Below are 27693 nucleotides of genomic sequence, written 5' to 3' on the forward strand. Positions count from 1 at the left end.
CTCCCTGGCTGAGTCATGATGTGGAGAACTGGAGAGAAAACTGGCTATGTGCAGAAGGGGCCAGGCATATGAGGTGGCTTCACTTTATAACAACCCCCTCTTGGGTGGTCAGCCAAGCAGAAGTAGTCTTGGATGCACAGGGGACAGGCCTAAACCAAACTCCCAGAACAGAAACCTGAACCCTTCAGGCTATGTGTGTACAACTGCATCAGTTTTCCACTCCACACTGTTTGACATTGGCCTAGAGAAGGCTTACTCCCGAAACACATGAAGACCATTCTGAACTGTTCTCAATATGTTTATATTTAAATATGTCTCAGATAAAAAAAAAAAAAAGAGAGAGCATGCCTCATGGGATTTGAGAGCAGGAATAAAGCCTTCCTAAACATGGCCAGGGCCCGGTGAGCTTCAGCCAGGGCCTCTGTGTGGCTGCTTCCTGGCCCCATCTTTCTTTTTGGTTATCCGAAGCTGCGCCTGCATCCTGCCTCCCTGCCCTCCACCCGGAGCCTTCCTCAGAGGGTTTACCGGAGCGATGCTTCTCTTGAGGTAGAAGTTGACCTGGAAGAGGAAAAGCAGAAGGTAGGATCCCAGTTTGGATTCTTCTTCTTTTTTTTTTATTAAATATTTATTTATTTATTTTTTAGTTTTAGGTGGACACAATACCTTTATTTTACATTTATGTGGTGCTGAGGATTGAACCCAGTGCCTCGTGCATGCTAGGCGATCACTCTACAACTGAGCCATAACCCCAGCCCCTGGATTCTTCTCTACCACAGTTCCAGGTTCCAAGGGCAGGAGACTTGGGGAGAATTATTACAGCAATGGCCAAGAGCAGCACCAGTGGTGTCCTGTAGACTTGGATAATAGTCTCCCCAAATTGGTACACAATCACTGGCAACACATAGGTAAATATACATTTATTTTATATGAATGAGAAAAAATTATTTCTACATCCCAAATCATGATTTCACCAATATTGTTGCTTAAGACCTAGGATTGATGGTGCCCTAATAATATCTGTCTCCTTTACACTGACTATATGAGTCACGGGTGCCCTGCTCGGGCATGCCAATGTGTGTCTCAGACCTTCAGAACTAAATTTTCTGCTCTATTATTTGGCAGTAGATAGAGATGATGGAGACTGCCTATGCATTTTTGGACCCTAAACTTCCCTGGGCACAGATGCATCCTTTGAGAGCTAAATGATACTTCCCTTCTGGCCACAGCATGCAGATGGAAAGATGCCTTTGAGTGTGGGATACACTGGGCGTGGAGGAGCTGGACAGCCCTTGCAGGCAGGGAAAGAAGAGGGAGAGGCACAGTGTCCTGAAAGCTCCCCTGGGGCAAGCCTGGCTGCCCTGCCCTTGGAACAGTCTGAGCCAGCTGGGAGTGAAAAACAGGCCACTGATGGAGAGACCTCTCCGTGGGGTTATTTCCTGCCCTGTGCACAGGAATCCAAGCCAGTTCTTCTGCTAGTTCACCAAAGGAGTGGGGGTAGGGGAGTCAGAACCAACTGCACTGTGTCATTTACTATTTCCTTTTTAGTAATACAGAAATCTAGGAAAGGGGAAAGAAGAGAGGAGAAAGACAACAAAAGGAGGAAAGGACAGAGGAAAACGGAAGAAGCCACATCTGGAAGGCTGCAGGGTAAAGCAAGGCCGCACAGGACCCTGGGAGGTATTTTAAAACTTCTTGATTGTAACATGGAAACCCTTCTGTAAACAATCTTTTTTCCTTTTCTTTTCTTTTTTTTTTCTTTCTTCAGCCAGATGGCTGTCTGCTTTAGGATGGAAAGGGAAATAGATTCTACTGTGATCCATAGATCAGATTCTTAGTTGTTACTGTATCTGAGAATTGTACCTAAAAGACAGATTTTTTCCCCCTGAGTTATATTTGACATATGAAGAACCAGTTATGCTAATTTATTTAAAGAATATGTGAAAAAAAGGAGGTGAAATACTTTGAAACAGAGTATGTTATTTGAGAGGTCTTTTGGTTGTTTGCATTCAGCATTGAATAAACTTGCTTAGCACAAGACCTATGTATACAGCTGCCTGCTGATCATTTGATTTTAGTGTAGAATAAGGATAAAGGGAAAGAGGACGCATTGGCTGGGAAATTGGAATCAGCTAACAGGATGAAATGGAAGAGTTACTCTTTTCTTCCTGCATCTGTGAGTAGAAGTAATGCAGGAGATGGGAGTAGAGGGACTAGGGGGAGGATTATCTAAAAATTTCAGAGGAATTCTCAAAGGATTTACAGAGTAATTCCTTATTATCCTGAAACAGAAAGCTTCTTCATGCTGAGAATAAAAACTACCCTTGGACTGGGCCAGGCATTAGGAAAGCTGAAGCCGACATGTTCTCTGACTAGCACAGCCTAGCTAAACCTACATATGCCTATCACCTGGCTTTCATTGCTATAAACTGTAACCATTTCTTTAGGGCCAGCAGAGAAAAATTTAGCTGCTTGTCCCCACTTTGATGTATGCAGGCAGCCAAATCTGCTCCCTGCTTGGCTGCTGGTAAAATAAAGGGTTATGAAAACAGATTATAAGGTCCTGACACAATGGATGAGGAGGCAGCCTGGAGAGCCTGTCATAGGTTCAAATCCTGGCTCCCATCACTTCCTCACAGTGTGATATTATATAAGTTTCTTGTCTTTAGACAAGTTTCAATTTCTGCAGCCACAAATGGGGACACTTATATCTACCTCATAGAGTTATTGTGAAGGTTATTGAGATAATTCTCGAAAACTCTCTGTGCTATCTTTTCATTTCTGTGACAAAATACCTGAGAAAAGCAACTTAAAGGAGGAAAGATTTATTTTAGTTCATGGTTTCAGATTTCAGTCAGTGGCAGGCTGACTATATTACTTTAGGCCTATAGTGAGGCAGAAGATCATGGTGGAAGAATGTGGCAGAGAAAGCTACTCACCTCTCAAAAGCAAGGAAGGAAGGGGAAGGAAGGTTGAGGACAAGCTATACCCTTTCAGACCATGTCCCCTTTCCTGAAGCTTCTGCCACCTCCCACCAATGCCACAGCTATGAGTCCATCTATGGATCAATACATTGATGAGGTCAGAGCCTTCATTATCCACTTAATTCTCAAAAGACCCATCTCTGAACATTGTTGCATTGAGGACCAAACCTTCAATATCTGAGCCTTTGGGGGACATTACTACATTTAAAATGATGAGATACTTGACTGCATTGTGTTAAGGAAAGAGAGAGGGAGGGTCTACTAAGCTCTGGAGTTGTGCAGAGAAGGAAAAGGACGAGTGAGGAGGCCCTGGGAAATGCCAACTATAGAAAACAAGGGTTGTAGATGCTCATTAAATAGAATTGACTCCTTTTTCCTCATTTGAAAACATCTGAGGATTAATGTCCATGACCTCTGCTTCCCTTTAAGCTCTGAGAACCTTATCTAATATGACCTAAAGTTAAAAAAGTTCCAGACTGTAAATCAAAAAAAGCAGTGGAGACTGTAATATTCAATCTCCACTGCTTTCCTATCCATAAAGGAAAGCAGTGGAGATTGAATATTACAGTCAGCTAATTAGAGAGCAGCGGGCTCTTGGCAGAGGCAAGCAGAAATCAAGAATGTGTGAGCCGGGGCTGGGGATGTGGCTCAAGCGGTAGCGCGCTCGCCTGGCATGCGTGCAGCCTGGGTTCGATCCTCAGCACCACATACCAACAAAGATGTTGTGTCCGCCAAGAACTAAAAAAAAATAAATATTAAAAATTCTCTCTCTCTCTCTCTCCCCCCCCCCTTCTCTCTTTAAAAAAAAAAAAAAAAAAAAAAAAAAGAATGTGTGAGCCAACAGGGTACCCAAGGGCTGGCAGAGCGCCACCCTGTGTTATTCCTTGCTTATGGACCAAGGAATGCAATTAGGGGAGGCCAGGGAATCTGTGCAGGAGCTCCAGGATTTACATGTTGAGTCATGTCAACCACTATACTAAATGCTAGTCGTGTTCTTTCTCTTTTGAACCTCCTGTGAAGGTGGTACCATTAGTCTTAGGAAGAAACTGAGGATGAGAGAGGCAATTTATTCAAGGTCTGTGGGAAAATAAGATGGATTTAAAACATAGTTTTTTAATCAGGATGCTGTGTTAAACAGAAGAATAAGAAAAAGCCAAAAGGAAGTGGGAAAGGAGACAAAAGAAGAAGGACAAGAAAAATTAGGATAGAAGAGCAATGAACTTTTTTTAAAGGTGAAAGAGGGAAGCTCAGACAAGATTAGAGCAAAGCAACCAGTTGTTTAAGACATGGAATAAATGATATTTGTAGTGTTCTGTAAAGCTCAGCAGAACTCACCAGCGTTGGTCTCCCAGGATGCACGATCACATTCTCTGTCTGTGGGTCAAACCCAGGTGCTGTGGCAGTGACAGTGTAGGTACCTGGGAGCAGTAGCCGGAAGTAATCACCTCGTTCACCTAACAGTGACAAGGATGTGACTCAGTCTGCTGATTAAAAACATGCCCCAAATGGAACCTTGTTATGAAGAGTGATCTGGAGATTTTAGCTGACTACAGCTTGTTTTTTCTTAACGGCAGAATGAAACTGATGAAGCACTAAATTGATTGCAAGGATACTTCTCAATAGGAGGAGCCCCTAAGAAAATGTTCCGCTGTGCTTCACACTGAAAGTATTGTCTTCCATTCTAGACCTTGGATTTTAATACTGAAAGACCCCAGCCCCATAACCTAAGGCCGGATTATGAAAAGTAGAAAGTATGTAGTAAACAGGTGAGCTCACCACATGACCTGTTAGAAAGGGCACCCTGACCACATCATAGGACATGCTTGAGCAAACTGGGATCATAAGCGGGAACAGGGAGGAAACACAATGTAAACCTGTGAGATTAATGAGTTTTTCGGGAAACTATAGTGAAAAATAAGTTTATCATAGTGAAAAACAAGTTTATCATAGTGAAAAACAAGTTTACCCTTTAAGTGACGTGTATGCTGAATTCAAAAATACCTGTTATTGTGCTAGGTGGAAAACAACTCCTTTTTCCCTATAAAAGATCTGTACCCCAAAGCCCGGTGTGCCAGTTCACCAAAGCTTCGGCTGAGGTTTTGCTGTGCACCCGCAGGCGCCTGTGTATTAATAAACTTGCCTCTTGCTTTTGCAGCCAGTGTGACGCTAGTTCTCTTTTGGACGGGGGATTTGAGGGTCCGGGGGTCTTTCAATACAAATTTGTGTCTAGTAAAGGGTCACTAGAAGAAAGCAAAGGTTAAAATGTTTATTATGTTGCCTGATTAAGGAAACTATTTGAAACCTGTTTTTAATATTTGAAAAGTCAAAAAGTCACTGTGAAGAAATGATCTCTACCTAAAGAAACAAGAATGAGAACTATAGATTTAAGTTGCTAAACAGAAGCAGAAATTATTATAATAAACAGAGCCATCAAAAAATGACTGCTTTATGGGCTGGGGATGTGGCTCAAGCGGTAGCGCGCTCGCCTGGCATGCGTGCGGCCCGGGTTCGATCCTCAGCACCACATACCAACAAAGATGTTGTGTCCGCCGAGAACTGAAAAATAAATATTAAAAAAAATTCTCTCTCTCTCTCTCTCTCTCCTCTCTCACTCTCTCTTTAAAAAAAAAATGACTGCTTTATGAATTTGGGAACACTCAGGTAGATGCTTAATGGGGCACCCTAGAAAAGCTACGTGGTTGAGCTGTGTACAACCTGCACTAATAGCCCTCACACTGCTGGCTTGGACAACCAGTGCTAAGAGATGCTGGGAGCATGTAATTTTATATTAAGTAGGAAGGCTTACTAAATGATTGCCATGTTCTGATTTTGAAAATCATATTTTAAAATTTCTTCCATCACCTTCAAAATAAGCCTGTTTTTCTGTGGCAGGAATACAGTATTATGGCCAATAATGATGGTGCCTATAAATTTTTTAAAGTATGCAGCAATGATTAATTGAAATAATAAATGCAATAAAGAATGGTACAGGCAATAATGAGTAACTCTTTTTTTTTCTGCTACCTATTAAGTGTCTGTAATTTACTTTAAAATACTTTAGCAAAGGCAAGGTATTATTATGCATATATTAGATAGTTTGAGTTATACTCCAGGGGCTATCATTTTCTTAATTGGAGGTTCACACTTAGAAGTGTGATAACAAATGTTTTATCAGAAAGACCCCATTCCAGATGCAGGTAGGAAGAGGGATTCAACTATGTTTATCTTTATATGATTTGCTAAGTAGCATAATGAATTTTAGCAATAGATCTTTTTCACCAGTGAAATGTTATTTATTAGCACAATGAGTGTGGGGAAGTGGGCACTTATTGGTGGAATGAATGATGATCACTATCAGTGGCTAGAATGTTTCAGAGATATTCCTCTCCCTTGCTTATGTGGGATAAAAATCGAACAAGTCCTGAAGCCTGTGATCTTGAGAGGGTGCCTGAAGTTGGATCCATAAATGGTCCTGGGTCCAGCCATTGGGATGAAGGATTCCGGTTGTCTGATGCCTGATCAAGAGGCTACAGAATTCTGCTTTTAGAATATTGCCTTTGTCTTGAATGGACCTTTAATTGAAGCTATGCTGGGATCACCTTAAAGAATATAGATTTCATGCAGCTTAAACAGATTGCATGAACTGTAAAAATGCCTGCTTGGTAATAAATGTTTGTGTGGTAAAATGAGCTGAGCCTTGCTGGTATCGAGGTTGTAGGCAAATCTTACCAACCCTTAACCATTGGTAACTACTGCTATCCATTAAAAATAAGAAAAAAAACCCTATAAATTGTGCATAATCAATCTGAGCTAGGTCCATTTGCAACACCATTCTTCCATGAGATCATTCTATACCCTTCAAGGAGGTCTCACATAGCTCCAAGATCTCTCTCCACCACCAGTCTTGACCTGCAGCAAACCCAGAACCAATCTTGCTAACATATATGTCTGAGTGGACATATATGGAAATGCCTGAGTCAGCGACAAACTAAACAGATTTACAGTCCTTCTCTTTTCTTTTCTACCCCATTTTCACACCAATTTGCAAACTATTATAGCCTCAAGGCCAGAAATAACAATGTTGTATGTGGCAGTGACTCCTCCACTCTGACAAGAAATTACTTTTCATTTTTTCCTCCTGGTCCTTGCCTCTCAGGGATTGCTTGTTTCACAAGCAAAAGATTTTCCATATAAACATCTTGGTTGCTTGATCCAGCCTTTTGATTTACTTTCTCCATTTCTAGTACCCTTTCTTCTTAACCTCTACCTCCAGTATTCCTGACACCCCCAAGTAGGGACCACCTACCCGCAGTGACATCATGATTAATCCCATGGACAGAAATGACAGCCCCTGTGAGATTATGATGATTCTCATCAAGCACCATTCCCTTGATGCCCTGGTGAACCTGCAGGAAAAGTTGAGAGCACAGAGTTATGCTCAGACTGGTGGAGTTTTTATAGTATAAAGCCCTTTCTTATATGCTTTCACACTCGAGCTCCCCAAGTGGGTAACAGTCCCCAGCCCAGTCTCTTTGCTGCTCCTCCACCCCAATAATCTCCTCAACAGAACACAGCGATCCTGTTAAAACCTAAGTCAAATCATTTCATGTTCTACTCAAAACCTAACTCAGCGCAGAGACTACAGTTTTTAGGATGGTCTAAAAAGCTGTGGTCCCTGTTGGCCACCTGCTCTCATTGTTGATCACACTCTGCTTTACACCTGAAACCCACTGGGAGGCTAGCCACACTGCTATCCAGAACTTGCAATTTTGGGGGGTGGGGGAATACCAGGAATTGAACTCAGGGGCACTAAACCACTAAGCCACATTCCATGCCCTTTTTAATATTTTAATTTAGAGACAGGGTCTTACTGAGCTGCTTAGGGCCCTGCTAAGTTGCTGTGATTGGCTTTGAACTCTCGATCTTCCTGCCTGAGCCCCCCAAGTTGCTGAGATTACAGATGTGCACCACCACACCCAGCCCAACCTTGCATTTTTTAAACTAAAAATTTTAAAATTGTTATAAAACATACATGACATAAAATGTATCATCTTAACCATTTTAAGTGTCCATTTCAGTGTTAATAAACACAGTCAGAATGTGCAACCAGTCCCAGCACTCATCCTTAGAACTTTTTGCATCTTGTAACACTGAAACTCTGACTTAATTAAATAAAAACTCTCCATTCCCTCCTCTTTCCCTGGCTCTGGCAACCACAATTCTATTTTCTGTCTTCATATTTTGACCACTCTACATATCTGACATATGTGGAATCATACAGTACTTGCCGGGATGAGTACGTTTAGGGATGAGGTGTTTGGGACTAAACCCAGGGGTGCTGTACCAGTGACCTACATCCCAAGTTACTTTTATTTTGAGAGAGGGTCTTTCTGAGTTGCTTAGGGACTTGCTAAATTGCTGAGGCTGGCCTTGAACTTGTGATCCTTCCTCAGCTTCCTGAGCTACTAGGATTATAGGTGTGCACTACCACACCTGGCACATTTGCCTTTTCACTTAACATGATGTCCTCAAGGTTCATCCACAATGAAGCATGTATCAGAATTTCCTTCATTTTGATGGAAGGCTAAATAATATCTATTATATGTATACTCCAGATTTTGTTTGTACATTCATCTATCAAGGGACACTTGAGTTGCTTCCACTTTTTGGCTTTTATGAAAAATGCTACTATGAACAAGAGTGTGCAAATTCCTCTTTGAGACCCTGTTTTCAGTGCTTTGGTGTACATTCACAAGCAATATTACTGGCTCCTATGGTAATTCTATTTACAATTTGGTGATGAACTTCCATAGTAGCTCTAGCCATTTTACATTCCCACCAATATCCTCTCTAACACTTTTTTAGTGTATGTCTGGTACTTTTGGGGGGTTGAACCCAGGAGAACTCTACCACTGGCCTGCACCCTGAGCCCTTTTTATTTTTTATCAAAACAGGGTCTCTCTCCATGTATGTATAATATATCAAAATACATTCTACTGTCATGTATATCTAAACAGAAAAAAAAAGACAGGGTCTCTCTAAGTTGCCAATGTTGTCCTTGAACTTGCAATTCTTCTACCCCAGCCTCCAGAGTTGTTGGGATTAGAGATGTGCCATTTTTTTCTTTTCTGGTAGGTGCCATCCCAATTGGTATGCAGAGCCGGGTACAGTGGTGCATACCTATAATCCCAGTGACTTGAGAGGAGTCTGAAGCTGGAGGATCCCAAGTTTGAGGCCAGCCTGGCCAATTTAGCAAGACTATGTCTCGAAATAAAAAAATAAAAAGGATTGGGTGTGTAGCCCTGTGGTACATACAGGGCTACATTACTTTTCATTGTGTTCAATCCCTAGTGTTGCAAAAGAAAAATAAAGTTCTTATGGGTATAAAGGGTATCTCATTTGGTATTCATTTACATTTCCCCGATGATTAGTGATGTTGAACATTTTTTGGTTTGTCTTTGGTTTTATGATTGTTTTGTGTCCATTTAGGAAACCCCTTTTTGGCCCTGAAAAACTGCATGATTCTCTCTCAACTCTTTGAAATCTCTGTTTAAAAGTCACCTTCCCTGGAAGGCTCTCTTTATAGCATCTCTCCTTTAACATGTTCTAAAATTTACTTTCTTATTTTACTTATTGTCCTCTCTAGAATTCAATTCTATATTGGCAGGGATATTTGTTTGTGTATTTGTTTATTAATAATACCAAGCTCTTAAGTTAAGTTTCTGGCAGATCATAGTGCTCTGTCATGTTGAATGAATGAATCTCACTGGGAAGGGCAACCAAAATCTACTACACTGAGTGACTGGAAAAGTCAGATCTTGCCAGACTCAAAAATGGAGCCTGTCACTGGGGAACACCCACATCCCTCTCTCCCTCCTTCCCTTCCTCCCTCCTTCCATTCCCTCCCTCTGATGAAAAATGACATCTTACCTGTTCTAAGAATTGGATTAGGGCTTCCCGATTACCTAGCCACTCCCGCTGTAATTCCTCTTGACGGGGAAACTTGTTGCAACTGAGTTCCAGAGTGATCTCAAAGCAGTTGGTATGGAGATAATTAAAGTCTTGCATTCCTAAGGGAAAGAGGGTAGTTGCAGATTTGTACAACTAGGCTCCCACCCAACCCCCCACCTCATCTCTTTTTAATCACAATTTCTCCACACCGCCACCCTCCCCACCTTCTATTTTACCTCTTGATCTCTGTTTACTTTTCTCTCCCATAAAACCTTTCCCCTAGCTGGCACAGTGGTGCATGCCTGTAATCCCAGCAGCTCAGGAGGCCGAGGCAGGAGAACTTCAAGTTTAAGGCTAGCCTCAGCAACTTAATGAGACCCTAAGCAACTTAGTGAGACCCTTTCTAAAAATAAAAAATAAAAAGGGCTGGGGATGTGGCTCCATGGTTAAGTCCGTTGGATTCAATCCCTGGTACAAAAAAAAGCTTTCTCCAAGTTTCCAGTTCACATGCCTTTCTCTCTTTCCCATTTCCTCTCTTCATGAATGCTCATTTTGTCATCTGCTTCCTCTCCATTTTTCCCATTTCAGGATTTAATTTCACTTCTCGTCTATCTTATCATTTCCAAATCCTGATGATAAACTGTGCCTTATTATTAGAACATGCGTTATGTATTGCTTTTGGGAGATTTTTCTTTTTAAATTACAATGCTTTTCAGACCTGGGAGGTTAAAAATAAGATGAATATTTTGTTTTCACATCCCTCACCCTGAGAACATGCTGATCTGAAAATAATTCTCCCAGACAAACTGACTCATGAAAAAGCAGAAGGTAGCTGTATATTTTTCCTCCACCAAATGCCTGCTCTGATCTATGTCATTCAATTATTCAATGGAATAAATTATTTTTAGTATGTTTCTGATTATTAGGATGGTACTTATGGCAAATTCACTTGGGTTAAAAATTATGCAAAGATGTCCATACTATACAAAGTGATCTACAAATTCAACATAATTCCTTTTTCTTTTCTGAAATAGAAGAGCCTATCCAAAAATTCATATGGAATCTCAAAGGACCCCGAACAGCTAAAACCACCTTGAAAAAGAACAAAGCTACAGGACTCCCTGCCTGAATTTAAAACTTATTACAAATCCACAGTACTACAATGTAGTACTGCCATAAAGGCAGACCAACAGAGCAATGGATAGAAGAGAGGGCCCAGAAATTCTGCACATATGGTCAAATGATTTTTTTGTTTATTTGTTTATTGATCAAATGATTTTTGACAAGGGTGCCAAGACCATTCCAGGAGAAAGGACAATCTTTAGCAAGTGGGTGCTCAAGAACTGGATATCTACATGCAAATACATGAAGTTGGGTCCTTATCTAACACCAAGTAAAAAATTAATTCAAAATGGATCAGAGACATAAATGTACGATCCCCAAACTATAAAACTCTTAGGAGAAAACATAGGCAAAAAGCTTCATGACACTGGATTGGTGATGACTTTTAGGGTCTGACATCAGTGGCACAGGCAACAAAACAAACAATAAGCAAATATGAATTCATGGAAATTGAGGAGTTATGCATCAAAAGATAATCTCAATAGGGTAAAATGGCAACTATGGGATAGATGAAAATATTTCTAAGTCAGGTATCCAATAAGACCTCAATGTCCAGAATGTATATAGAATTCCTAAAACTCAACAACAACAAAAAAAAACAACAGGATTAAACAGTGGGCAAAGACTTAAATAGACATTTCTTCAAAGATAAACAAATAGTCAATAAGCACATAAAATAATGCTTAATATCACTAATCAGCAGGAAAATGCAACTCAAACTACCATGAGATCCCACCATGTACTTGTTAGAATGGCTACTATAAAAAGAGAAAAATGGAAATTATTAAGTGTTGGCAAGGATGTGAAGAAATTAGAACTTATATGCATTTTGGTAAAAAAAAAATCTAAAATAGTAGCACTACTATGGAAAACAGTATGGTAGTTCCTCAAAAAAGTAAAAAAAAAAAAATGAAAAAAAAAAAAAACAAAACAGAATTACCATAGGACTGAGCAATTCCACTTTGGGATATATACCCCAAAGCAATGAAAGCAGGGTCTCAAATAGATATTTGTACACCCATGTCCATAGCAACATTATTTACAGTATTCAAAAGCACTCAAGTGTCCACCAATGGCTGAATGTACAAATAGAAGGTGGTGTAGACATATAATGGAATATTATTTAGCCTTAATAAGGAAGGATATTCTGACACATGTTGCTATATGGATAAACCTTAGGCTCATTATGCTAAGTCAAATAGCCAGTTGCAAAAAGGCAAATACTGCATGATTCCACTTACATCAGGTATACAGAGTAGTTAAAATCAGAGACAAAAAGTACAATGGTGGCTTCCAGGGGCTGGAGGCAAGATAAAAAGTATTCTGGAGGTGAGCGATGTTGCTGGTTGCACAACTTTATGAATGTATTTAATAACACTGAACTAACTGTGCACGTGAAAATAGAAAAGACAGTAGGTTTTATATTATGTGTATTTTACCACAATGAAAATTGAAAAATAAGTATCCATTTAATCAACTTTCACTTGCTCTTTAAGCTAATGAATGCAAACAGCCATTACAGAAAGAATGGGGAAGCTGGACAACAATAACTATAACCCATGATTCTCTCCATGCATTAGAATCCCTGGCAAGCTGGCACTTCCGGCTAAATACAGACTGCTAGGCCTTACACCCAGAGTTTCTGATTCAGTGGGTCTGGGTTTGGGCTTCAAAATTCATATTTCTCACAAGTCCCCAGTGATGACAGCTATGCCAGAGACCACACTGTCAAAACAACCATTTTGATTAGTTTAATCATCTTGGAATGTACCAGCTTAATTTAGGACAAGGATTCTCAGAGGAGGCACGGGGCATGCTTTCTTAGAGGATGAGGAGGGAGAAGGGAATCGAGGAAACAAGGAACAAGTCTAATTTTAAAAAGCATATTTGATATTTTTAATCATGGGGGGGTGACATCTATTTCTTCTCTAATATAAACTAAAGAAATCAGAGTTTCACAAAATCTACTTGCCTTGTGTTCAGTGAGTTTACAGCCACAAGTTTCCCTCTCAGTACATGGCAACTCCTTAACCTTTCTCTACCTCACTCCACCATCAACTCAGCCCTCACCAATGCTGAAGCCAGCTCAGACTTGAGAGGATGGGGAAAAACAAATGCTAAAAGTGATTCCTGAAAGAACCCAGCTTCCTCTTTTGGCCTATTCCTTATCCTTAGACAGCCTATCTGCCAGAAGTTCATAATCAAAGGTTCATGTTGACCCTCAAACATGGGCAAGGTCCACACAATAGAGAATGGAGAAGTTTACTTCTGTTTGAGGCTATAGAATTAATGGTCAATGCCTATGGCAAATTCCTGCTTGCGGGAGGCAGGCAGTCAGGGTGGAGAGCAGAGCCCAGGGCAACTGGTGCTTTCCAGGCCAGTTCCTCTGCTCACCTGTTGCCATGTGAGGCATTTCTGAATGTTTCATGTCTGTTGTTTTATCTAAAGCATCAAAATCATCCCTTCTTTTGAGGGGAGGCCATGCCGGGGATTGAACTGAGGGCATCACACATGCTAGACAAGCACTGAGCTACATCCCCAGCCTTCTTAGTGTTAATTACAGATCAGTAAACCAAAGCACAGAGAGGTTAAGTAAGTATCCTGAAACAACATGACTGGAAAGTGGGCAAGCTGGGTTTCAATCAGTTTATTCTCAGAGACACACTTCATCACTTGGCCCCATTATTTTCTTCCTATGCTTTAGTCTATTGTGTAAACTACCAGTTTTACAGGACCACAGGTGTTCCTACCTTAGTTTTAAAGATTCACAAGATGACACTAAATGACAATCTTCTCCATTTTTTGGATGTTTACTGGAGTGCAAAATTCCATAGTGTCCCTATTGTTTCCTTGAAAAAACTAGTCATTCAAAAGTGGGCATTACACTATTTCAGCTTGAGCAGTGTCCAGGACTCTCCTTACCCTTGCTGAGAGAATACCAGGAAGCCCCATTGGTGATGCCATCTGGGAAGTAATCCCCACAGTTCCAACCTTGGTGCATCCACCCATGCGCGTAGGAGTAGACCTTGGCCAGCTAGAGGAAAAGTATGCAGAAAATGATCTCATATGGCAATGTTCATGCTCAGAATTAGAGTGGTGCCATGAAGTCCCATTAGGTATAGGCAACTGAATATATGCTTCAGTGAAAAAAAATATGAACAGGAGAGAGATGGAGTGTATGTGAGTATGTATAAGGGTGGGTATGAGAGTGGGTGTGTGTGAATGTAAGCGTGTGTGTGTGTGTGTGTGTGTGTGGAGTGTGAAGCAGACTAGGATTAAGAGATCTGTATTCTGATTTTCCACTCTCTTGGGGTCAAGTTTCTTCATGTGCAAAAGGAGGGGTAGCACTAGATGGTGTAGGTCCCTTCCAATTGTATCATTCTCTAGCCAAAATCAAGGAGCAAAAAAAAAAACAAAAAAAAAACAGGAAAAGTAATTTGTATTGGCAAATGAGAGATATATTTTGGAAGAAAAGAAACATATGCAGTCTTTCTCTATAATCCTTTTTTTTTAAATTATAAGAGTGGACAAAATGAGATTATTGGAGAAAAGGAATAATTGGTGTTTTTTGCTATTATAATTCATTAGTTGAGGAATTACATTGTTATTATTATTTATATATCAATATATAATTATGTTAACATATTTTATAATTTAGCCAATACATTTTATTATAAAATATTAAATTTATTATATTATTAAATATATTTATATAAATTGTAATGTATCTATTAGTATACATTAATACTTGAATTATTAATTAAGCCTGTTTCATGTGCATAGTCTTCATTAACACAGATATATTATCATAAAATTATAAATTAGAAACCCTAAAATTCATGTTTAATGTCACTAACTTACCACCAGTCTTTTGGCATTTTTTTTTGTTATTTTTTTTTTATTAGTTACACATGACAGTACAATGATCTTGACATTTCATACATTTGAATCAAATTATATCTGCATTTTGTACATCATGGTAATTATAGTATAAAGCTTTTCTTTTAAATTACTTTTTCATGAATTTATGGCTCATCATGCAAACCTAAATATAATTTACCAGACTAAGTGGTTCACAAGCAGGCAGTGTTTTCTGTTATTTTTTATGGACTTGTTCCTGATTTGACACAGGTCTATTGAGCCAGGACAATGCCCTTCTGCATACCTTCCGGAACAGCTTGTCGTCAGGGGTAGGGGAATTGGTAGTGCGGTGGGGATTTCGGAACCGATGCCCGGGAGACTTATCATATGGATAATTGGCCACCACTGCCCCTCCATGGAGATTGGCTGAAAGAACAAAGTTGAAGGAGCGCATCCAGTGGATCACAGCCTTAGTCTCGGGCTCCACCTGTAAGTAGATAAGAAAGGCTATCAGCAAAGGAAAGGCCATGGAAGTCATTGTGAGGAAGTGGCCTGGGGAGAGAGTGTGCCTGAACAACACAGAGAAGTTACTCCCACCTGACATGAGAAATATAGCTAAGGAAATTCTGACCTCTGGAATGACAGTTCCCAAAATTAAGTGTATGGAAGGCTTTTTCAGAAGGAAATTTTACGTGAATTGTAATATACTAAACAAGTACAAGGAGAATATTTGGGGCAGTGGAACAATGCTGTATGACACCATAATGGTGGATTCATATTATCATAATTTGCTAAAAACCATAGAATTGATAACACCAAGAATAAGCACTAGGGCTGGGATTGTGGGCTCAGCGGTAGAGCACTCCCCTAGCACGGGTGGACCTGGGTTCGATCCTCAGCACCACATAAAAATAAAGGCATTGTGTTGTGTCCATCTACACCAAAAAGTAAATATTAAAAAAAGAATAAGCACTAATGTAAACTATGGACTTTGAGTGTTAGTGGTGAGTCAGTGCAGGTTCAGTGACTAACCAATGTAAACTCAGGTGGGTGATGGTGGGGTAGGAAATAGGGGGACAGGATGTATGTGGGGACTCTGTACTTTTGGCTGTGAACCTAAAATTACCCTGAGAAAATAAGCTAGAAAGAGAAAGGGGGAGGGAGAGGGGGAAGAGAGAGAGAGACAGAGAGAGAGAGAGAGATCTGTTTGAAGAGGGCTATCATAATTAGAGAGTTCAGAGCTCCAGCTGAGCCTCTATCTGAACCCTAGGAAAAGGCTTCTCATTTACTCATTGTCCTGTGGCTTCTAAGACAGGAATTTGGGGCTTTAGAAAATAAATCTGGAAAACACTAGATTACAATAATAGGTTTTCAGCCTCCTCCTTCTCCCAACACATGTGCTGTAATGTTGACATGTGGAACATGCTCCTCTAGTCGTATCCAAATGTCATGAATTAGACACACTATCCTGTGGACAAGTAGTGTAACTGTACCCTTTATAGTGTGTTATATTGCTAGTGAGTGACAGTATTTTAAGCAAAGCCTTGAATCCACTTGGACTAGCCTAGTATAGTAGTAGAGTACAGTATTATAAATAAACAATTTATAGTCCTCAATTTTTTCCTCCTCTCAGGGTAGATGTGCTTAGAGATTATGAGATGTTAATGTGTTAATTACTCTTCCTGGACCAGGGGTAAGCTCTGAAAGACCCATTTTTCCATCCCAGGGGGACTGAAAGAATAGTGTTGAGTTCACACTATCAGAATGCATATAGAGTTGTGTGAGGCTTAATGATGGGGCTACATTCTGAGAAATGTACTGTTAGATGATTTTGTCATTGTGCAAACATCTGGAGTGTACTTACACAAACGACAATGGCTACAACATCGCAGGGGATAGAATCTTATGGGACCACTACTATATATTCCACCCATCATTTACCAAAATGTCATTAAGGGAAGCATGGCTATAGTACCAAGAGTTCCAGTTCTGGTCTTTGATGAGGCTCAGAGGATTTGAAGCAGTCCTTTCTTCAAGTCTGAAGCCCTATCAGAACAAGGCCAGCTCCTCACTGCTCTTCTTTCTCAAGTCTACTCCATCAGGAGCAAGAGAGACTTCTCATTGTCTTTTTTCCTTTTAAGATTTAGATAGAGGACTAAGTAGGACCCTAATTATTACTGAATCAATCACCTTACTTTACTAAGAGAAACAAATTTAACAAATAAGAACATTCTTTTGGCTGGATAGTCTGACTAGTACAAAGTTATTTTTCATATTTTTCTTGAGCCAAAGGATAGTTGCTATCAGACACTTAATGAGCATGACTTTTACTTCCTATTCAAAGAGAAAAAAATATCTAAGAATATTCCATCCAGGAAATTCCCAGAATAAAGGCCTATGCCTGCTTTATTTTTCTCCGCCCAGTTTCTAAGTTTAGATATTCACAAATAAAACATTTAGAACTATACCCTACAACGTAAAAACCAGGGTTGACAATGATGCTCCAGAGATGACTGTAGCTATTTGTAGAAGCAGGCCCACTAGCAGAGTGAAACTTCATATTTCCAGGTGGTCACATTATAGGCCTCCTGGAGAGTGAGGCTTAGGGGCATTGACTGGCATCTCCTATTGAGACAGAAGGGAAATGAGGGAGAATAAGGTAAAATGTTAAGGTCACATACAAAGGGAAGAGGAAAACCCACAAGGGTCAGATTTCCTAAATCTCTTTCTGGAACTAATTGCTGACAAATACACAGTTCACCATAAATAGGAGAGATTTGAGAAATCTTGTGAAGAGAATGCTAGAATTCTCTATCAATAGTTTAGTGCAATAGAAAGAATGCTGGGTTAAGAGTCAGAAGGCCTGAGTTTTGATCCTGATTCCAATCACTTATTAGCTGTGCAGATTTAAATCATTATTCTTGGTAGTAGCAGTATTAGGGATTGAACCCTGCGGTACTCTACCACTGAGCTACATTCCCCAGCCCTTTTTTTTTTTTTTTTTTTTTTTTTTTGAGACAGGGTCTCACTAAATAGGCCAAGCTAGCCTCAAACTTGTGATCTTCCTGTCTCAGGCTCCCAAGTTGCTACCATGCTCACTTTAATTATTTTATCTGTAAGTATAATATCTATAAAACAGAGATTTGGGGGGCTGGGGTTGTGGCTCAGTGGTAGAGCACTTGTCTAGCATATGCAAGGTCCTGGGTTTGATCCTTAGCACCACATAAAAATAAATAAACAAAATTAAGGTATTATGTCCAATTACAACTAAAAAATAAATATTAAAAAAAGAAACAGAGATGGATGACACTGCTCAATGAACTCACCACACTAATGATCAACTGAAACACTGGCTATGATAGGACTTTGTGAAATGATTAAGTACCCTGCAATTACAGGATACTGCTTTCACCTCCTCCACCCCCATCACTACTATCATCAAATATTTATGCTCCCTGGAGAGCTCTACTTGGGGAGAGAACAAATACAAAGAAGCATAAGATACAATTATTGTTCCTCTAGACAAATTTACATGAAGTTGAAGACATGCTTAATTCTTGCTTGTTAATATGAAGATTGCTTAACAATCCTTTTGCAAGAAATTTCAGATGCTGATTTTTTTGCTTCTGTTTGCAAATTTTATCTCCTACCTGACTTTCCCAGTTGTTTGGAAGGGGCAAGTGATGGTTGGGTCCTCCATGCTTCTCATTGTAGTAGAAATAGGTATTGAGATCAGGGAAGTTACGGTTCAGGTCCACTTTATTGGCATTATTTCTGCCAACCAGATACTCAGGCATGTTTGGGCCCTAGAGAAAAAATGAAGAGATGAAAAATGTAAGTTTCAGACTGAATCCTATATTTTAAGAGCACTGTACAGCTCTTTTATGATATTAACTCCCTCTATCAAATAATGTAGCACTTTCTTCTTTAACCTCTCCAAAATCCCAATGGTGTGGTTGAAGTTTCCCTGTAAAACATGTACTGCAGATAGAGATCCCAGGAGAATCTGTAACAACAGGAAAGTGTTTCAGAATCATGGGAGCTCTTGTTTTTTTAAAAAAAGATCTTGAGATATAATTTACATACCATAAAATTTACTTGTTTTTAGTGTACAAGTCAATGAATTTGATATGCTTATAGAGTTGTACTGCCATCATCATAATCTGATTTCAGAACATTTCTATCATTCTAAAGAGAAACATTAAAAAAATTTTTTTTAGTTGTTGATGGACCTTTATTTATTTATTAATTTATATGTGGTGTTGAGAATCGAACCCAGGGCCTCAACCATGCTAGGCAAGTGCTCTACCACTGAGCCACAACTTCAGCCCGAGAAACTTTTTTATTATAGTCAGTCCTCATTTTCCCACCAGCCCAAGGTCATCACTCTTTCTCTACAGATTCACATTCTCTAGACATGTCACAAAAGTAGGATTATGCATTGTATGTTCTGTGATTTTTTTTCCCTGACTGCACATAATATTTTTAGAGGCTAATTCATTTGTTAATGAGCCTCATTGTTGTTGCTGTTGTTGTTGTTGCTGAATAACTCTATCAAATGGATATATCACATTTTGTTCATCCATTTACCAGATGAGGGACTGCATTAGTTTCCTAGAGCTTCTGTAACAAGTTACTACAAAACGGGAGTCTTCTAATAACAGACATTTGTTGTCTCACACTTTTGGAGACTCAAAGTTTGAAATCCAGGTGCCAGCAGGCTCAGCTTTCTGAAGTTTCTCTCTTTGTCTCTTCAATCTTCTGGAGGTTGGAGGTAATCTTTGGTTTGTGAATGCATCCCTCTAATTTTTTTCTTTCCTTTCTTTCTTTTTTTTTTTTTTGGTAACAGAGACTGAACCAAGTGGTGCTTAACCACTAAGCCATATCCTCAGTCCTTGTTATATTTTATTTACAGACAGGGTTTCACAAAGCTGCTTAGGGCTTCGATAAGTTGCTGAAGCTGGCCTTGAACTTCTGATCCTCCTTCTTCAGTCTTCCGCTGGGATTACAGAGATGTACCACCATGGCCCACTCTAATTTCTGCTTCCATCTTTACCTGGATTTCTCTCTAGTGTGTCTATGTCTCTATTTAGACACTTCTTTCTTATTATAAGGACAGTAATCATTTTGGATTTATAATTCACCCTAATCCAGTATGACCTCATCTGAACTTAATTATATCTGCAAAGACTATTTCCAGACAAGATCACTTTCACAGGTACTAAGTAAACACAAAATTAAGGACAGCCATGCTAGTCAACACAGTACATGGACACTGGGTTCTTTCTGCTTTTTTGGCTGGTGTGGACAATGCTGCTATGAACATTTATGTACAAGTCTATGTATGAATGTGTATTTTCTTTTCCTTTGGTAGATACCTAGGAGTAGACCTGCTGGTATCTGTTGATGTAAAGTCACTTTTTTTTGGTAACAGGGACTGAACTTTTTGAAAAGCTGGTGAGCTGTTTTCCAAAGTGGTTTTACCATGGAAATCCACTCTCTTGCTTTTTGAAAAATATAAGTTCTTTCTTATTTTCTTTTGAGCATTATCAACTTCCTTTCTCTTCTCATACTTCACAATTTATTTTTATTTGCTCATGTATTCATTCATTTATTCAGTCATCCAGTTAGTCAACTCAAATTTACTTAAGTTTCCATTCAAAGGTCTGACAGACATTAGGGAAAGGAGTACGACATTATTCTACTAATTCATAGTGTACATAAGGTAGATATATATACAAAAATAATTAAATATAAAAAATGGTATAACAGAGATATGTTAAGATGCCTGTTAAAAACTGAAATTCCATTCAATTCATTTTGTGTGGCATTGGAGAAAGGGACTAGTGTCCCTGGCAGCCCTGTGGACTGAGAGGATAGAGCCCAAATTGTTGGTTGTTTCCCAAAGTGGGGTGAATGAATGATGTTGGACAGCTGAAAAGTAAGTCACAGATGTACTACCTCTTGAATTTTCTCTAAGAGATCTTTATTTTTATATTTTCATAATATCCTGCTTATATTTTATTCTTAGATCACCATTAAACACATAACTTTAAAAAAATTCTCTTAAGTTTCCTGTAGCAATTCTGTTCCAAAGGAAACATTCATCTGATTTTTCAGTGGTGCACACTTCTATGATACAATGATTTTCTTTTTGCTTCCAGGGTTTTTTCACTGCTTGCTCATTCTTATCAATGTAGTTCTTAATCGTTAGCATTAAGCCTTGATGAGTTGATTTGCTACCCAGACTGGTTATTAGTTAAGATGACAAGAAGAGGGGCTGAGTGTGTGGCTTGGTGATACAGGGCTTACCTGGTATTCATGAGGCCCTGGTTTCCATCCCCAGCACTAAAAAAAGAAAAAAAAAAAGGAAGGAAGGAAAGAAGGAAGGAAGGAAGGAAGGAAGGAAGGAAGGAAGGAAGGAAGGAAGGAAGGAAGGAAGGAAGGAAAAACAGCATGGCAAAGGGCTTCCCCTAACAGTCTGGAAGTCAGAAAACTGAAATAAATGCTAGGTGTCAGCAGTGTTGAATTTCTTCTGAGGGATCTAGGGGTATCTGTTTTCTGACGTTTCCACCTTCTAGAGGCCATCCACATTCCTGAGTTTATGGTTCCTTCTTCCATTTTCAAAGCCAGTAGCATAACTGGCTCAACATTCTGGTTCCATTCCTCTACTCAATCTTTAACCATATTCCCATGTAGATTTAAACTACTCAGGAAGCTGAGGCAGGAGGATTGAAAGTTCAAGGCCAGAACCAGAAATTTAGCAGAACCTGTGTCAATTTTTTTAAAAGGGCTGGGGGTGTGGCTCGGTGGTTGAGTACCTCTGGGTTCAATCCCTGCTTCCACAAAAAACACAAAAACCCCTCAAATAGGCATGTAAAGTGGGAGGGTGAACAATATTTACAATCAGAAGCCAAAATTTCAGGGAAAGAGGTGTATTTTGCAATATCACTTCACTTCTGCATAGTATTTTTCAGTTTACAAAGTGTTGTCATGGACATTGCCTCATTGATCCCCACAATAAACCTTGAGGTCAATTGGACAGGTGTAGAAGCAACTGAAACTCAGAGAGCCCACAGTTATTGCCTAATGTGCTACATTTAGACAGGACCAAAGTCTTTATTATAGTTCTATTTTATTTTCTGTTGCTTTTTTTCTCAGCCATTTTATCTTTTATTATTTATTTTGTTTATTATTTTATTTTTAATTATTTATTTTATTTATTATTTATTTATTTTGGTATGGGGGGATTGAACTCAGGAGTGCTTCCTCACTGAGATATATCCCCAGCATTCTAATTTTTTTAAATTTGGCGCTGGGATGTGGCTCAAGCGGTAACGAGCTCGCCTGGCATGCGCGGGGCGCTGGGTTCGATCCTCAGCACCACATACAAATAAAATAAAGATGTTGTGTCCACCTAAAACTAAAAAATATATATATATATATATATATATATATATATATATTTAAAAAATTCTCTCTCTCTCTCTCTTTACCTTAAAAAAATTTTTTTTTTTTTTTTGAGACAGGGTTTAGCTAAGTTGTGGAGGGTAACCTTGAATTTGTGATCCTCCTGCCTCAGCCTCCCAAGAAACTGGGATTACAGGCGAGTGCCATCACTCCTAGGGTTATCCTTTATTTTTTTACTGGGATACATTGTCTGTTGGCATTTAGTTTTGAGGGAATGGGCAAGAAGGTAGACCTCCCACAGGCAGACAGGATAGAGCCTCAGAGAAGGGAAAAGGGGGAATGAGACTATGCCATCCTAGAAGGAGGCATCGGGCCTGGAGAATATCCTGGCATTGTCCCTGACAGATTCAACTGCAACAGCTCCTCCTTAGTTAGCATATCCTGTCCCTGCTGCTGACAGCTTCAACCACTGGCTCTTCCTTGGCTACCCCTACTTCTAGCTGCGGCCCACTACCAGATCTAACCTTGCTTGAAGAACTTCCCCTTCCAGATAGACATGTCAAATCACAAGGTTGGACCTGACCTCTTAATTATGTAAATAAGGGATTAAATTTAGGCATTCTGATTGGCCTACTAAACTGGGAGCTTGAAGAGCTTGATTGGTCCATCCCTCATCCCAAAAATTATCTGCACTGGGTCATCAGATATGCCTTTAAAAACCCTTAGACAGCAGATAACCCCTTGGCATCCCTCTCAGGACCCTTCCCTATTTGGGAGCTCTGCTTTCTTTCTGTTATGCTAATAAATCCTGTTACTTTGCTCTCACCCTTGCGTCCATGGATTTCATTCTTTGAATTTGGAAACAAAGAACTCATCTATCCATGCTCTGTGTTATACTTTCTCTCCTATATGGCTTTAGTCTCTCCCTGGTATTTCCTTTGGGCTTCTACCTGTGTGGCCGCTGCCTCGTAGCCATCCGGGTTCATGGAGGGCAGGATGTGAATGCGCGTTTCCTGGATGAGCCTCATGATGCGCTGGTTCTGGTTCTGGAATTCTTCACACAAGAACTCCGACAGCTGCAGCAGCAGCTCCCGGCCCAGCACCTCGTCACCATGCATGTTCCCCACATACTTGACTTCCGGTTCCACTGCAAGCAGAAAACGCACATGCAGGAGAAGAAAAGATGGGGAAGTTTAGAAGTGCTACTAAGTCATGATCTTGCAAAAGCATCTTTTCCTTCCTTTTCATTAATACATAAAAGATAACCTTAGGCTTTCATTGGGTCTTTGCCAATAATCCCGGAGCCCCTTCCTAACCAATTGCAATTGCAAAATGTCTAAAACTTCATACCAGGGATAATAATGCTTACTACCTTTTGAACCCCCATGATGAACTGGGCATTTATGTTCATTATTACTCATCTTCACAGAAAACCTGTGAAGTAGGCATGGTTATCTCAAAGCCAAGAAACTAGGGATGAAAGAGGTTAAGAAACTTGTCTGAGGCCACCTAGCTAGTGCAGATAATAAAAGTCAAAGCCCAGTTTGCATTTGTAGTACCATTCACAGTAGCATGCTGCTTCTCAAGCAGAGACTAATCCTTCAGGATGAGACTGGTGTTTTCCCAAAATATGTCTCATTAAGTACTCTAGGTTATGGCATAACATTTAACAGTCATCCCAATTGAATTGAAGACATAATTTTTAGGGCACTTAGGAAGCTAAAATCTCTCCTTTGTATCTGAGAGGCATGTCTTGAGACAGACTAGGAAGGAATCTATTTACGTTTCAGTCCTTAGTGTTTGGCCATGCTAACAACTGCTCAGCTTGGCTAAGAACTGAGATTCTGGAGACAGCCTGTAGAATCATTTAAAGATCAGTCTGTGGAAAGAAATTGACCAAATCACAGTATGTGCACATATGAATATATCACAATGAATTCCACTTTCATGTATAACTAATGCACCAATTAGAGCATTAGTTATACATTGAAAAGCAAACACAAATTTTAAAAAATAAATTAATAATAAAAAGATCAATAGAGTAGAGGTAAGGGGTCAGGGAAGGGAGGAAATAATACTGAGAATTGAAAAGAAGCAAGTTACGTTATATGCATTTATGAATATGTCAAAATGAACCCCACAATTATATAAAACTATAATGTACTAATAAAAACACTTTTAAAATATTCTTGCCGGGCATGGTAGTGTAGGCCTATAATCCTAGCGACTTGGAAGTCTGAGACTGGAAGATCACAAGTTCAAAGCCAACCTCAGCAATTTATCAAGACCCTGAGCAATTTAGTAAAACTCTGTCTCAATAAAAGGTATGGGGATGTGGCTCAGTGTTAAGGGCCCCTGGGTTCAATCCCTGGAGGAGGAAGAGGAAGAGGAGGAAGAGGAAGTCTTATACATGCTAGGCAAGCACTCTATCACTGAGATACAACCCCAACTTAAAAATGTTTTTTAAAAAGATTATGCTTGCTTCTTCTTATTTTCCTCCTCCTCCTCCTCCTCCTCCTCCTCCTCCTCCTCCTCCTCCTCCTCCTCCTTCTTCTTGCTGCTGCTGCTTTTGCTGCTGCTGCTGCTTCCTCTTCTTCTTCTTTTTGAGCAAGGTCTGGCTAAGTTGCTGAGGCTGGCCTCAAACTTGCAATACTCCTGCCTCAGCTTCCTCAGTCTCTAGGGATTATAGGCCTGTGCCATTGAGCTGGCTCTTGTGCCCTTTTAAAAGGAAAGAGAAAAGCTTCTTGTCAAGTGTCTTCTTTTCTACCCAACACTTTTCTGCCTCCATTTCTTTTTTGATTCTGCACCTCTTCATCTCCTCATTTCCAAATTCTCCTTATCATACTCATAGGCCGAGTTCAAATATTTCTTACTCTGTGAGGCCATCTTGGGCTCTCCTTGCTGGGAGTGAGCTGTCTGCTGACTTCCCTTTTACCATACTTTATATTTTTGCACATATTATAATTCATTTACTAGACCTGGTCTTAGTAATGTATACAATTTTTAATTTTCTTTAGAACATGATCCATTATTAGTTATATTAGTATTCCTAGAGCAGTCTTTTCCAAAGGAACATTTGTAACCTACAGGATTTCTGTGAATTTTCCATAATGTGTATTCTTAATCTTGCGGTATTTCTTAAATTTTAGATTATGTATTTCTTATCTTTTTTTGGTGTTCTTTCAGGAAAGGTTGGTAATAGTAGAGGTCAGTTTCCTTCATATCCTTATTCAATAAAATAAAACTTGGAAAATCTATTTTAGTCTCCTCTAATCTCTCTTATTCATAAAAAAAAATGCTTTAACTTTTCTATGAAATCCAAGTCAGGGAACCACTGTCCTGTGGAACTTGGCATGGTGGAATGCATTAGTATGTATTCAAGATTAGATTCTTTTTTCTCTGTTTTCCCTCCCCTTCTTTTCTTTTTTTCTTTCTCTTGGTCTTTCTTTTCTTCATGGTATTAGGGTACCAGGTACTTCCTACCACAGAGCTACAACCCCAGTCCTTTATATTTTTTTATTTTGAGACAGGGTCTCTCTAAATATCCACGCTGGCCTTGAACTTGTGATACTCCTGTTTAGCCTCTGGAGTCTATAGGGATACACTTCCATAATGGGCTAGGGCTGAGAACATAAACATTTTTTTTTTTCTTTCCTTTTTTTTTTTTTTTTTTTTTCCCCATCATGTGGTGCTGGGAATCAAACCCAGAGCTTTGTGTATGCCAGGCAAGCACTTCACCACTGAGCCCATACCCCCAGCTGTGGGGGGCCACCCCTGAGCTATTTGAAAATCTTCTACTCAGCCTTGCAATTCTGGCATTGCAAGTCATTTTGTGGCTTCTCCCACTTAATGGATTACTCAAAGCACAAGGTGACCTCAGTCTTTAGTCGGCTAGAGAGGTTGCTCTGTAGCTCCTGACTGGGGCGTTACCCATTGAGCTTGGACAGCCCTCCTCCTACCTTATTTGGCAAAAGAATATTCCATGAAAATCCTTTGAAGCCCCCTTGTAGAAATAAAGCAGACGTGGGCTCTTCTCTCTCTCCTTCCAGTGTAGAAGCAGGACCCCTAAGGTCGTAGAGCCGTCCCATTTTCACTTTTCAAAATTACTTCTGTGTTGTGTGATTTTTCGTCATATTTCTCAGCCAGTACATGTCACACAAGGGAAACTGAAAATTCATGGCCCGCGCAGGTCATGGGCAAGACCCAGCCCTCATAATATACAGCCATTTCTCATAATACCATTTTGGTTCAAGCCTCCACCCCCCTATGCCTGGATTTTTGTAATGAATTTCCCACTTGGTCTCCTGGCATCTGCCCAGCCCTATTTAAGCCTCTTCTCCTGAATCAGGTGTTTGCAAAAAATTTCTTTAAAGGGACAGAAAGTAATCCTTTAGGCTTTGTGGGCAATATTGTCTCTGTCACAGCTATTTAACTCTTCCAGCAGAAGTAACCAAAGTAATACAAAAGCAAATGGGTGTGGCCATTCCAGTAAAACTTCATTCACCAAAGCTGGTGCTGGTTCTGGAGCGGCAATTTGCTGCCTTCTATTCTGAGTGATCTTTTAAAAAATGTAAGTCAGATCTTGCAACTCTTCTGCTTAAAATTCTCTTATGGCTTCTCATTTAACTTAAAGTAAAAGGCAAAATATTCATAAAGGTCTCTAAGGCCCTATGTGACCCTCTGATGCCCCGTACTCCCCACTGTCTGTCTCTGACTTCGCCTCTTGTTCTACCCTTATTCACCCTGCTGGTTGCCACCTTCCCAACCCCTGCCCAATATCAACATGAAATGTTCCCTCATGTCCTTTGGATCTCTGTTCAAAACCACCTCAGTGGGGAATCCTTTCCTGATCACCAATTCCTTGCTCCTCCCAATATTACCTCATGCAACTCTCTCTCTCTCTTTCTTGAGTTGTTTTTGCTCTAGCATTAGTTTCCATCTGATATAATATGTGTTGTATTACTCAGTAGACTCCACTAGGCTTCAGGCCTATGTGGGCAAGGTCTGTGTATTATTCTGTGTTGTAATTCTAGAATACATAAAAGTTCTTACATATAGTAGGTGATTGGTAAATATTTATAAAATAAGTGAATGAAAGGAACAGATGGATGAATAGCTAAAGTTACAGGCTTCAGAGAAAAGTGGAATCAGGAGAGGCAGTGTTGTATAAGCAAACTCCAAGGAAGGCCTTGAATGCTAGAAAGTATAGAGGCACCAAGAAGGGGACATGTATTGGGGGACTAACCCCATCATACCTACTAATAGTCTTAAGCTTCCACAGTGAACACGAGATCTGAGTAAAAGCATGTTCTAGCTATGCAAGTGCAACTTCAAAGCAAGTCCCTTCAGACCATATAACCATATGATG

The 27693-nt window shown here is 39.8% G+C and overlaps 1 protein-coding gene across 1 annotated transcript in view; it reads right to left on the minus strand.

The window, feature by feature from the left end:
* The window catches only part of ERLIN1 (ER lipid raft associated 1), a 90428-nt gene continuing 62735 nt past the window's right edge, over positions 1 to 27693 (minus strand). The window contains exons 2-9 of the mRNA XM_081267572.1: positions 23276 to 23472; positions 18566 to 18721; positions 15220 to 15402; positions 13977 to 14088; positions 9912 to 10051; positions 7288 to 7387; positions 4317 to 4435; positions 1 to 558 (exon numbers count right to left, since the gene is read on the minus strand). Coding sequence (XP_081123698.1) covers positions 409 to 558; positions 4317 to 4435; positions 7288 to 7387; positions 9912 to 10051; positions 13977 to 14088; positions 15220 to 15402; positions 18566 to 18721; positions 23276 to 23472 — 1157 coding nt within the window. The 3' untranslated portion in view covers positions 1 to 408. The remainder of the gene's footprint in view (positions 559 to 4316; positions 4436 to 7287; positions 7388 to 9911; positions 10052 to 13976; positions 14089 to 15219; positions 15403 to 18565; positions 18722 to 23275; positions 23473 to 27693) is intronic.

This window comes from Spermophilus citellus (assembly GCF_964194105.1).
Source record: "Spermophilus citellus genome assembly, chromosome: 15".
Taxonomy (NCBI): Eukaryota; Metazoa; Chordata; class Mammalia; order Rodentia; family Sciuridae; genus Spermophilus; species Spermophilus citellus.